The sequence below is a fragment of the Ochotona princeps genome, chromosome 7 (genome assembly GCF_030435755.1).
Source record: "Ochotona princeps isolate mOchPri1 chromosome 7, mOchPri1.hap1, whole genome shotgun sequence".
Classification (NCBI taxonomy): Eukaryota; Metazoa; Chordata; class Mammalia; order Lagomorpha; family Ochotonidae; genus Ochotona; species Ochotona princeps.
In genome coordinates, this window is record NC_080838.1 from 56,922,352 (window position 1) to 56,935,357 (window position 13,006).

The following is a 13,006-nucleotide window of genomic DNA, read 5'->3' on the forward strand; positions in this document are numbered from 1 at the left end:
TTATCCTGCGATACCATGTTTATACTTTCTGAAACATGCTTGTATAACGTGTGCTCTAGTCATGACTCATGACTATTTCCACACAGAAAAAAAAGTTCATAGCTTAATATAAGTATTCAGGACTAGTCACGGGAACAATCAACTCTTCTTTGAGTGTGAGAAAATGAAATCATTATTCAGTGATTTTTGTCAAGTTGAAAATGGCTTAAATTACTTAAAATATTACTACTGAATGTGAACATACTATTAGAGTGTTTGCTTTTAGTATTTCCACAAAATATAACTTGTAATCCTAAAAAGGCTACTATATTTACTTACTTTCCTAAAACAGGACTGAGTTCCTTCAAGTCTTCCAATGATGGATTTTGGCCCAGAAGTTTCTTAAACAGTGCTAGTGGGAAAGGGAGGTTGGCGACATTGCAATTGAAGAGAGAGAGTCCACAGAGCATTCCAAAGAAGTAGTACCTCTTTTCCTCAAACTTAGGCTGGAAATGGGAAAACAGAGTAGAGCTTTTTGAATTTTTATCAGAACAAACACTAGTAACACTTTCCTCCCTCTTCACAAAATCAAATCTCAAATTAAAACCAGTGAAGTCCATGAGGATTTAGACTCTACATTAGTCATTAACCCAATGTGAAACTCAGCCTTGTTTAGTTATTAAAGGTATGATAGGCATACAAATGGATTAGTCTCAGTAATCCTTAAAACTTCGATTTTCACAATCTTTTCCCATGACCTAAGTTCATCGGGAAACTAAACTGAAACAAAAATATATTGCAGAGACAGGAAGAGTTCATTTTTGTCTCTATTTTCTAAACGAACGGTCTAAGAGTACACTGCTTGAGTTCTGTGTGGGCAAAGAAGGCAACCCAAGCAAAGAGGGCCCATCTTGGAGAAAAATCACCAGTTTGTCCAATTCAAAGATCAATTCTACGATTGTTAGTGAGCTCCTCTCTCCTTCTAAGAAGATGCTCTAAACCCAATTTTCCATGGTGTCTAATCAGCTTTATTTTCTGTCATAAAAATGGCTCCAGTGAAATGCAAAGAACTCACCTTGACAGGAAACCACATGCAGGAAGCCTCTTCAGGGTAGGTGAATAGCCCATAGTCTGGCTGGGTCATCTCTTCAAACAGACAGTAGAAAAACTCTGTCATGACTCCTCTAAAGCCAAACCCAATCTCTCCAGTAAAGGAAACCTGAGTAAACAGCAAACAAGGCCTCATTCCGGGGCTCCAAGTGGCCAAGTATTCACTAATTACCAACCCTGGTGGGTACTAACTGGTGACCCAAGTATTTTGTCACTAAGGGATGTGTTTTCCTTGTATTAGTACTCCAGCAATGAGTAGTAAGCCTTCAAGCAGTTAAGTATCTTTTTCGTGTTTATTCAACAGTGAGGTATTACAACCTGACTGAACTGTTTGACCTCAAAGCCTGTCTGAAGTCTAACTGCACTGACCACAATTGGAATCACTATTATATTTACCAGGTTCATTCATTATAATGAAAATAAACAAAAGGAAATAAAAATATTAGGACGTTCCTCAAATACGAAAAAGCTGAGTATGCATCAAGTATTGTTGCTGTGGCTAGTCTGACTCCTGTACAGACAGCACCAGCTCCTTTCACTCTGGCAGCAAACTTGTGAGAGCGCATACCAAGTTTCAAACCTATGTGCCCACTCCTCCTGAGATTCTCTTCCAAGAAGAACAAGTTGTGAATCCCCACTTCTGGGGGTGTTTTCCTACTGCACCTTCCTGATTCCTTAACTTACTCCACACTCCTGACTCAGTCCCCTTTTTCTTGGTACTCTTTTCTCCTTTGCTTTCTCTTACAAAATATGCCTCAGGCTTGTATTTCTGCCTTTTCTGTTTCCTGCATTCCAACCTGGCACTCATAACCCCACTCCTTATTTTTTCCCTGGATATTCCATCCCTTATAAGCATTCAGCCCTTCAACTCATTGTATTCTCCCTCCTGGTTGACAGATGCTCATTTCACAGCCTTCCAACACTTAAATCTGCACGTTTCACCAGCACCCCCAAAAGCTATTCTTACCAGCTTCTTCTTTGGATGATGCCTCCTACATTCCCCAGATAAGCAAGTTTTAAACCTCAGGGAAATATTTCACATCTTTCTGTTAAACCCATTGTCAAATTCATATGCTTCTCCTTCCTGTGGTAAGATACCTGATCTTGCAAAACCTCAGCTTTCCCACAAGATTATCAGCAAGAAGAAATGTGACATAAGGCCTCATGCAGTCATGTAAATGGGAAATGCTCTATGAGTCAGACTTCAGTTTTTAAAAAATGAATAGATTTAGAGCTAAAGTAACAGTGAATGGCTTGGAGAGCACACGTTGCAGTCATATAGTGAATTAATTAGGTATAAAATAACGTGTGTGCAAAAAATGTGGAAATGCTAATTATAATTTCATATTCCAGTGAAACCATACTCTTCAAATAGTATTTGGTGCTTGACTACAGTCAGTCTTATTCTGAAGTAGAAAGTTTAGTGCCTGACGTTTGGGCCCCAGTTCTGGCTTGGATAGTCCATGGTTGTTTCCTAAGGCTAAGTTACCCAATAGTTCTGTGTCTTACCTAATATGTAACATAAGAGAAAAACAGAACCTACCACATACCATCACTGAAAGAGTTACATAAGTGTAAAACACAAAGCAGTCGATAAATCTACTAGTCAATACAATCCTATAATAAATACCTGTCAGGTAAGACAAGTCATATGGCAACTATATAAAAAACTTAGAAATGCCCAGAGCAGTTTAATCTACAATTAACCACCAGAACAGAACAATCTCCACCAGAACAACTGTGTAGTCAATAAACTGAATACCCTTTCTTCTGCAAAGCAACCAGAGTTCCTGCATGACAGCAAAAGCAGCCTTGATTGCTCTCTGATGCCAAGCCTGACTTGCTGACCCACACAAGATGGTGACTAACCATGCTAAGGAAAATCTTAGAAGGGACTGGACCTGCTCCTTGAGTAGGGCAGGAGAATCGCCACTGACTCTAGGGCTCCTTAGTTCAAATCCGCTGACGGCCTATAACATCAAACTCCAGGTGACCAGGGACAGAGCAGGCCTTGAGCCTAACCTGCATTCCACATGCCTGAATTCAATCTCTAGGTCCAGATCCTGAGGCTAGTTTTCTGCCAAGCAGTCCCTGGCAGGCAATGGTGCTGGTGGAAGTAACTGGGCTCCTGTCAGCCAAACGAGAAACCTGGACTGCATTCCTAGTTCCAGACTCTGCTCTGGCCCTAACAAGCTCAGGCCATTTGGGAAGTGTGGAAGTGAGGATACACATGGGAGCTCCCAGGATCTCTCAAATAAAATTACTTTTTGGTTTAGAATTAAAACATTTTATTTTGGTGCAACATAATTTTTAAATCCATGTGTTGTTTTTCAATAGTAGTAGTAGTATTTTACAAAGTGGTCTCATAGGCTCTGGGGATTTTTATTTATTTATTTATTTGAAAGTTAGAGCTACACAAAGAGAGGGAGGCACAAGAGAAATTTCAATCCACTGGTTCTTCCCAGATCCAGGAGCCTCGCCTAGGCCTCCCAAGAGGGTGGCAGGGCCCAAGCACTTGGGCCATCTTCTGCTGCTTTCCCCAAGCCTATGCAGAGCCAGATTGGAACTGAAAAGCCAGGACCTGAAACTGATGCCTACATAAGTTGCCTTGTGGACAGTGGCTTTATCCATTATACCGCAATGCTGGCCCCCTATGTTATTATTATTATTTTTTTTTTTAGGAAAAAAAGCTAGTTAGGAAATTAGGGAAACTCCTGAGCAGACGCCTCTGGGACAGAGAGAGATGACTTCCTTTCCATGAAACTCTGCTACGTTTTTTTAAGATTTCTTTTTATTGGAAAAGCTGATTTTTATAGAGGAGAGACTGAGAAAAAGATCTTCCATTTGCTATTTTACTCCCTACATGCTTGTAATGGCTAAAGCCGAGCCAATCTGATGCCAGAAGCCAAGAGCTTCTTTTGGGTCTCCCAAGTGGATGGATGGTTCCAAGGCTATGGGCCATCCTGTACTGCTTTCCCACAAGCAGGCATAAGCATTAGAAGTGGAGCAGCCTGGATAAGAGCCATCGCCCATGTGGAATTTTGACACTTGCAGGGGGAGGATTAGCCAATTGAGCCATTGTGACAGGCCCTCTACTGTCACATTTTTTTTTCTTCCTCAGCAGTGAAACAGGAAATGAGACATATACTTTACCCACAACTCCCTCCTTAAGTCTTCATTCTCAAACTGAGTGAGCTGATTCAAAACATCCTCAATCAAGTGATTCCTTCTGACGGTTAGGTTAAAGGTGGGCACGAAAGCCAGCTCCGACTCCTCCCCTTCCATAAAGCCCGCCAACCGTATGCACGCTTGGATTCTCTTTTCCTAAAAAACAGAAATGTGTCCCTTATTTCTCAGTTTTTGCTTCCCAGTAGAAACCTGGTAGATCAGAGTGATCCAGCTCCATTTCTAAGAACATGTCACACAAGGGCAGACTCTTAGGAGTGACTGTCTTGTTGGCACTGACTATGAGCACAGGCCGAGAGGCGGGACCTATGGACTGGAACATAGTGTATGGCTGCCTGGATGGGCAGCAAAGGATTCCCAGATCCCTGTCTCAGAAACAACCATGCCTCAGTAAGCAAACACAATTATCATCAACAGCTTAAGACACAGATTAAAATCCTCAGGTTTTCTTTGTTAACTATTTTGTAGGTGCATTTAGAATTATAAATGCATCTTCTATTTTGTTTTGGACTGGTGAGTGCACTATGTGAACTATGTACTTTAGGGATATGCATATGGATATTACGCACAGGAAAACACTAATCTGCATGTATCAAAGTGGTGAGCTCAGACAACACTTTGGTACTTCTGCATAAAGACTATTCCAAATGCTTCTCCTCATCAATATGTTTAACCCTAATAAATATCAATGAGATAGGGATTATCAGATATAGCTTCCTAGACATTTTTCAGTTGTCCCATGTTAAGATCAAAACCACTTGCCAGACACACTGAATCCCTGAGCTGGTCATAGTAGTGACAGGGACTCGAGGTCCCTGGAAAGGAAAGAAAAAATACATTATGTATAGAGTAACCTGATGTTGTTAAATCTGAAGAATGGACCTCACTGAGTACTCTGTATACTTCTACACAAAATAGTCTACTCCATCGTCAGTTCCCTGACTGGTTCATGAAGCATACCTCAGTAGCTAACACTTTTAGTTCCCTGAGTGGCTGTTATTCAGGCCTCCTGATTAGTTGTTATCTCTGCCCTGTTATTGGTTGCTACTGACATCTCTTTGACTGATTTAATCTGTACTTACTTCTCAGATAGGGGGCTCACACAGGCTGGAGCAACTCCGTGTACTAAACAGGCAACATAGGTGAGCTCCTCTGGGAATTGCTTTCTTGGAGTTTTCCTGACTACTGTGACAGGGGGTTTCTTGCTTTCAATAAACTTTGCTTACTGTTTGTATCGGTGTGGAAAATTCTCTGACATGAGGCAAGAACTGAAATCACCTTTATTGTGTTGCAACAGCAGTACACTGAAGAGGGCGACATTTAATTATGGCACCACCACAGAGCACCAGACATTGACTGTGGTCCTAACTTCAAGAATCCTCTGTCACCTTTATCCACTATGCTCTATCTTTTCATTTGACGGCACCTGCATAAATAACGGCCTTGTCCTAATCAAGTCTGAGTTTATTATTCCTCCCTAGTTACACTACTCAGAAGTTGGGAGGCTGCTGTTGACAAACCTCAAGCACTAATCCTAGTTTTCAGCCTGCTGCCCGAGCTCCAGCCTGCACAACTCCAGCCCACTACGCCTCCAGTCTCACCAACAGTACCAACCCCCACAGGGACATCCACTTGGCCCACACTAAAGTCTAAATTCATAAATTCCATAATCACTGGTTTCCCAAGTGGACAGCTCCCTTATCACCCCCAAATGCTGCATGTGTACAAAGGTACTTATCATTCATGCTAATGAATGTAAGAGTTATACATACCTGAATTTTCAAAAGTGAGTCTGCATACAGTAGTTTAATTTTTGTTAAAGTATTAAAGAGAAATGAAAAGTTGCTGAATGAGACAGGATTCTGTTCCTCTGCTGAAGCTTCCTAAAAATGGAAATGACAACTCTAATAAATTAAAAGGCAGAGAAATCTTACATCTTACCTCACAGCCTTAAATCCCCGGTAGTTTAAGCACTTAGTACTTCCAGATAAAGCAATCTAAAATGCTGGTCAGCAATACTAGTAATATAACATATGTTTAGTAAGTATAAGGTATATAAACCCATATAAACAAGGCTTCTGCTACCCCAGGCCCGTTTCCTGGTGCTGTGTCCTCTGCTGCTGGATCCGGGCAAGCTACACTGCCTCCTAGTGTCACCAGGGGTGCATGAGAGTTCATGTTCATCTGAGCTGTCTCAGTGTTACCAGTCTTTCTCTGATGACAGTGTGCACAGAACTCTGCCCTTTGCTTTTCATGCATTTCTTACATTCCCTTAGCACTCTCCATGAGCTGCTTTCCTGGTTGATCCCTGGCTAACAATCACATTTTGCCAGAACTCTGACTACAAAATCACACACGTTTAAGGAGTCTTGCTTTTCCCACATGCCCTATTTCTGTTAAGCAATTCTGAACAGTGCAAGGATTTTCAGATACCCGTATTAATTCCTGAACTATCTATTTCTCTAGGTAAATGCAATGTTTACCATGTCTGCTTTCCTGCAGTGCTGTCTATAGGCTTCTCCATAAAAGTTGAGCCAGTCCAAGAGTTCATCCACCACAAACTCTTCTTCAGGCACTTGGCACGTAGTCTGATTTACCTAAAGCAAAACAGGACTTGTGATAAAGTTTCATATTTAAAGAAAATTTTGTTCAATGGCTATTAGATTATCAGAGCAAGCAGTATATTGAACACTTTTTAAATGACCAGAATAAAATCCTATACAATGCCTCCATCACTCAAACCCCAAATTTTCATGGATGTAAACAGTATCTAAAATTTCATAAGAGAGACTGATGATACAATGATAAACGTCTGACATTTTCGATTCACATGAAAACTTCAAGGAATGCCCTGTGTTGTCTATGTAGTAAGAGAGAGAAAAATATTAGCATGTGTTAGGATTGATAGGAAAAATCATTACAGAAAATTCAACAGGTAAATCACCAACTATGACCTGAGAATTTGGTGAAACTGTTGGATAAACAACTCAGTATTTCAAAACCAACACATGGGCCTAGCAGGATGGTTCAGTAGCTAAATCCTTGCCTTGCATGGTCTAGGATCCCATGTGGGTGCCAGTTTGTGTCCTGGCTGCCCCACTTTCCATTCAGCTCCCTACTTGTGGCCTAGGAAAGCAGTAGAGGACAGCCCTAAGCCTTGGGACCTTGCATCCGCATAGGGCACCCCGAGGAGGTTCCTAACTTTTAGCTTCGGATCGGCTCAGCTACGGTCACTGTGGCCACTTGGGGAGTAAATCAATGGAGATAAGATCTTTCTCTCTGTAAATTTTCCCTTCCAATAAAAATAAAATAAATCTTTAAAAAAATCTTTTTCTTTTTGTAAAGACTTTATTTTACTGGAGTGGCCAGGGTAAAGCCAGGATCCAGGATCTTCCTCCAGGGAAGATCTTCCTTTCCATGTGAATGCAGTGTCCCAAGGACTTGGGCTGTCCTTTGGTATTTTCCCATGCCATAATCAGAGCCCTAAACACAAAGTGGAGCAACAGGGGCAAGAACCAGCGCCCATATGGGATGCTGGCACCATAGGGCAGAGGATTAGCATTCTGTCCAAGGTGCAAGCCTTCAATAACATGATTTTTAAAATACCATTTACAATAACCTAAAAATGTGAAATATCTTGGGATAAGTCTGACTAAATTTATATAAGACTTCTACAGTAAAGTAACAAAACCTTGTGAAAACCTAACAAATGGAGACACAGTCATTTTAAATTCACAACTGTCAAGATGTCAGTTCCCCCAAAAGTGAAATTCAGATTCAATGCAATTCCAATCAAACTCCTTGTGTGCATGTGTCTGTGAGTGCATATATGTGTAACTTGAAAAACATTCTGGTATTTATTGAGACAAGCCAAATGCCCAAATCAGCCAGGACACATTTAAAAAGCAAGATGTATACTTTTCTTCCCAGACAAAACAATAAACCTAGAGCTGCCCATGAGACCAGTGCACAGAAGACAGTCCACAAATAGCTCTAGCCACTGGAACCTGACTTAGGAGATTCACACTGCCTATGGTGAGGAAATGCAGTGTGTCAGTTATTGGTACAAGGGTCACTTCTTCACATGAAAGATAAATTTCTCATTAGATTAAATACCAGCTTGTGAAATAAAAGCTTAAATTTTCCACCAGCACTACAACTTACTTCACAGTCATAGCTGTGGCTCTCCTCCACAACGTCCTTCCCTTTGTCCCAGGACCCTGTCACTAGCAGAACAAAGAACCCTATAAGACTAGCCTCTGAACACTCAAGATCCCGAGCTTCCTTAGCAAATTCTCCAGCTTCCATAATTTGGTAGCACTTCATATTGAAAACACTTGTAGAATTTCAAATCAGACACAGAATAGCAGAAATTCCCATCATCTTCCAGAGGGGACTATATCTGTCCCAGCCACTTTGGAAGAGAGACCGGCACACAACAAGGAACACACACACACATAGCCTCAACCTAAAATTACAGAACTGGGTCTCAAAACCAAAACCCGAGGACCAGCCATGTTGTATGGTGGGTTGGGTCACCTTGCAACATCAACATCAAATGTGAAGAGTGCTGATTTGCATCCTGGCTGCTCTGCTTTCAATACAGCTCCCTGTTCAGGCTCTGGGGAAGGTAGCAGAAGATGGCTCAATTGCCTGGGCTCCTAGCACTCACATGGGGGAGCCAGAGGGCGTCCCAGGCGCCTGGCCTTGGATTGGCCCAGACCTGGCTGTTACAAATATTCAAGAAGTCAACCAGCAGACATATTTGTGTCTCTCACACTCCGTTTTTTTAATCAAGCAGAAAACCATCTGTGATACTGGCACCCCATACTGGTGCCAACTTGTGTCACGTCTGATCCACTTTCAGGCCAGCTCACTACTGATGGCCTGAGAAAAGCAGTGGAAGACATACAATGTTTGAGCCCTTGTATCCACATGGGAGACCTAGATAAAGCTCCTGGCTCTTGGCTTTGGCATGGCTGGCCACTGTAGCCATTTGAGAAGTGAACCAGCAGATGAAAAGTCTCTATCTCTCCCTCTCTGTAACTCTTTTCAAACTAGCAAATAAAATGATAACGTAAACTTCTGTAGTTTCTCTAAGTCTACCGTCAGAAATTGAGGGATGTTTATTGCCAAATACCAAGATGCAGAGGTTGCTGGATGCACTCTTACCCTGTGCAGCTTTTTCAGCACCTCCAGAAGAACTTTGACCTGATGGTTACTCTCAGTACTCTCAGTCCAGTAACGCAGGCGAGAGGCAACGGCGCTTCTGACCATCTGCACTACCCGGCTGAAAGCAGCTTCTGGCAGAGTTGTCCAATACTCCTCTGGGAAAGATCATAAGATAAATTTAACTTTGCACTTTAGTCTTGGAATATTAAAGGTAAAAAATGGTTAATATTTCCCCCATGCACTACAGCACACTGCAATATTTATCACTAATGCAAAACACATAATAACCCTTTCAGTGAATAAATACAATTGTAATAAAAAGTTTAGATTTTAACCACCTGTAAAAATTCCTTGTCAGTAACAGAACCAGCTGTGACCTAATTCATCGGTGGAAATCAGACAAAATCAAATTTATCCACATTCCTTCCCTGAATAAAACAGTATAATGTGTTAAAAATTATGTTAAGATTGCTTGTGATTGTATAATTCAGTTTTTAACTTTTAAAAAAAAGATGCATTTATTTATTTGAAATGCAGAGTGATACAGACAGAAAAGGAAGAAGAAAAGGAGTTGGGAAGAGAGATCTTCTACCCGCTGGTTTACTCTGCAAGTGACCACAATGGCCAAGGCTGGGCTGCACCGAGGTCAGGAGCCTGAAACTCCATCCAGGTCTCCCACGTGGGTAGCAGGAATTCAAGCACAGTGGTCATCATCCACTGCTTCTCAGGTGCATTAACAGGGTGCTAGAAGGATATGCAGCAGCCAGAACCTGGACCTGCATTCACATGGGATTCCAATGCTGCAGGGAGTGGCTTAACCTGTTGCTACAACAAGGGCCCTAGGTTTTTAACTCTTTTTAAAAGAAAGTAACTTTCATCATTAAAAAGAAAAAAAATCTAACTGGGGGTAAACACTAAACCAAGCAGGAAAGATCCACATATTGGAATGCCTGGATTGGATTCCAGACTCCAGCTCATGACTCTAACTTTCTGCTAAGGCAGACCCTGGGAGGCATCAGTGATGGTCAGTAACCGGGCTCCTGCCACCTACAAGGGAGACTTGGACTGCTATCCTAGCTCTTGGCTCTGCTCCCATTTTGCCTCACATATTTTGAGAGTAAACTAGTGGATGGAGACTTTCTCTGCTTCTCAAATGAGTAATAATTTAAAGAAACTTTAGGGTAGCATTACATCCTTTACAAAGTTGTCTAGATTTCATAAAACAAAAAATGGACTTCCCTGGGTTTAATAAAATATTAATGTTAAAAATCCCATCAAAATCTATTCATATCCTTATAATTTGTAGCAGACTGTAAATATAGAGGAAAAAATAATCTGGATGTGGGATAACCTATAACATATTTACCTGAATACTTTAAAAAAAGAAGGGGGTGGGGTGGAGCATTTAAACCCTGGTGGCTAAATGATCACCCTCTCAGAATGCGTGGGCTTAATTCCTGGCCCTAGTTTGTAACTGTTTCCCATCAGTGTAGACCCTGAAAGCTATGGCTCAGATAAACGGGTTCCTGCCACCCATTTGGGAGGTGTGGTTTTGCCACTGTGGGGATTTGAGGAATGCATCAATGTACAATTTTTCACTGCTTCTCAAATTAAAAATAAGTCCTTTTAATTTGTAAAAATATGTATTTTAGAAAAAGTAGAGAAATTAGAATACGGTTTCAACATTAGATTATGGACTTCTGACTAATCTTAAATATGGAATATGCTATATTCTAAGGTGAGAGACCAAACACTATGAGTGGAATGTTATGTCCTTAACTCACTTTCAAGTAATTCATAAGAGTGAAACAAAATTCACACATAAAGAAAGCATGAAAAGTCTATTCATGGTGTAAAGAGAACATGGATAATTGTACTGTTCTTTCAACTTCTGTGTGAAACTTTTCATAATAAGAAACTGGAGACAAAGGATCTCATGGCCAACATTCTGAGAACTCTAAATAACATACTAGAATAATGTAATTTACATTATCACAGTAAATATCACAGCATCTCTGGAGCAGGCTAAAATTGCAAGTATAATAGAATACATTCATACTTATATCAACATTACTGTAACTCTGCTAGATGCACCTTTCCATTGATTAGATGGGTACAATCCTTCCAAATGTGAATCCTCAACCTTACCTAGAACCATTGATGACTGGTCACTCAATTTATAAATAGCATCTGCAAATGGAATCACCAGGCTCTCCCAGTTGTTACAAGCATGCATCACAGGGCATTCTGGGAGAATTAAGAAAATTTCTAGGGCTTCTTTGTGTGGAGAATGAACTGGAAGGTTCTTGAGCAAATTATCGCGGAGACAGGTGATAATCTGTGGTGAGGAAGGATCAGAGACAGGCATTTGAAATTCAGCTGGAAATGGGTGCAACAAGGCACAGAACCAAGTGTTTCATCCTACTACGAAATCAGAAGCACCATTTTTTCAAAAAACCCATGGTGACATCTCATCTGACCTCTTAAATACTGGAGATGTAGACATGTGATAATTCAGTTCCACTGTTAAGACCGAGAAGGAATCCATGTGCAAGAATCACACTGGATGACAGATACAGAATAGGCAGTCCTCTTCATTAAATAAATGCTATACTCTATCCTCCAGGCCATATTAGCACCACATTTTTTATACCAATAATATGTCACAACCCCTCAAAAGCCAAAAAAAGTAAAAACAAAAAAAAACAAAACAAAAAAAACCAACCAAAAAAGCAATAACCCCAGTAACAACACAATGTGGTTTCCTGAGATCCTCTCATAGAGGGCCACCTGTTTCCACACCAAATTGTCATTTCTAGTCCTTCTAATCTTGTAGTTTCCCAATCCATAAACAAGTATTCAGGTAAAGTTCCAACTGAATTCTGAATTTTGGTAATGCCTGTTCAGATATCAGTAACCAATGTGTTTAAAAATCCACTATGAAGATAAGCTGGTATTTATAGAGTACTTAGTATTTACCAGATAATGCGCTAGATGATTTACAGGTATTGCAAATGTTATTAACAATCTAATTTTGGGAAAATCAAGATGGCGGAATAGGGTAAGGACACATTTAAACAGACGGAAAAACATTTAATCAGGATGAAGCAGAGAGGACATATTCCAGGAAATAGGAAAGGACAGAACAGCAGAGGGGTACCTGGAGATTGACAGACACAGGAAAGCAGCGGACACAACGGTGTGGTGGTGCAGTGACTGATACTCCAGCAGCATTCAGCGAACAATGATCTGAACTCCACCAGCAACCAGGTGGGAAGGGACTTTCACTGGGAGCTTGGGAGGTAAACCCGGACAAAGAACTGTTTGTCCTGCTGGTCTGTTTGATTTGACCCAGAGCAGAGATAGAGCAGATCCCAGAGGGGCAGTGCTAGAACAGGGTGGATTTCACAGCCCAGTCAGCCCCCTAGAGCTGAATTGGGCCCCATTTTGCGTAAGGAGGCAAAGGCAAGGGAAAGGACTGAGCATATGTTGAGCTGGGAGTGAACTTATTTCTGACTCAGTGAACTGTAGCGACGTGACACTCTACAGGTTCCACCCA

General features: G+C 41.1%; 1 protein-coding gene across 2 annotated transcripts in view; it reads right to left on the reverse strand.

Annotated features, from left to right (window-relative positions):
• The window catches only part of HERC5 (HECT and RLD domain containing E3 ubiquitin protein ligase 5), a 41,307-nt gene that overhangs the window by 9,917 nt on the left and 18,384 nt on the right, over positions 1 to 13,006 (reverse strand). For both annotated transcript variants that reach the window (XM_058667054.1, XM_058667052.1), the window contains exons 12-18: positions 11,596 to 11,785; positions 9,448 to 9,602; positions 6,759 to 6,872; positions 6,048 to 6,158; positions 4,243 to 4,413; positions 1,055 to 1,198; positions 319 to 485 (exon numbers count right to left, since the gene is read on the reverse strand). In XM_058667054.1, coding sequence (XP_058523037.1) covers positions 319 to 485; positions 1,055 to 1,198; positions 4,243 to 4,413; positions 6,048 to 6,158; positions 6,759 to 6,872; positions 9,448 to 9,602; positions 11,596 to 11,785 — 1,052 coding nt within the window. The remainder of the gene's footprint in view (positions 1 to 318; positions 486 to 1,054; positions 1,199 to 4,242; positions 4,414 to 6,047; positions 6,159 to 6,758; positions 6,873 to 9,447; positions 9,603 to 11,595; positions 11,786 to 13,006) is intronic.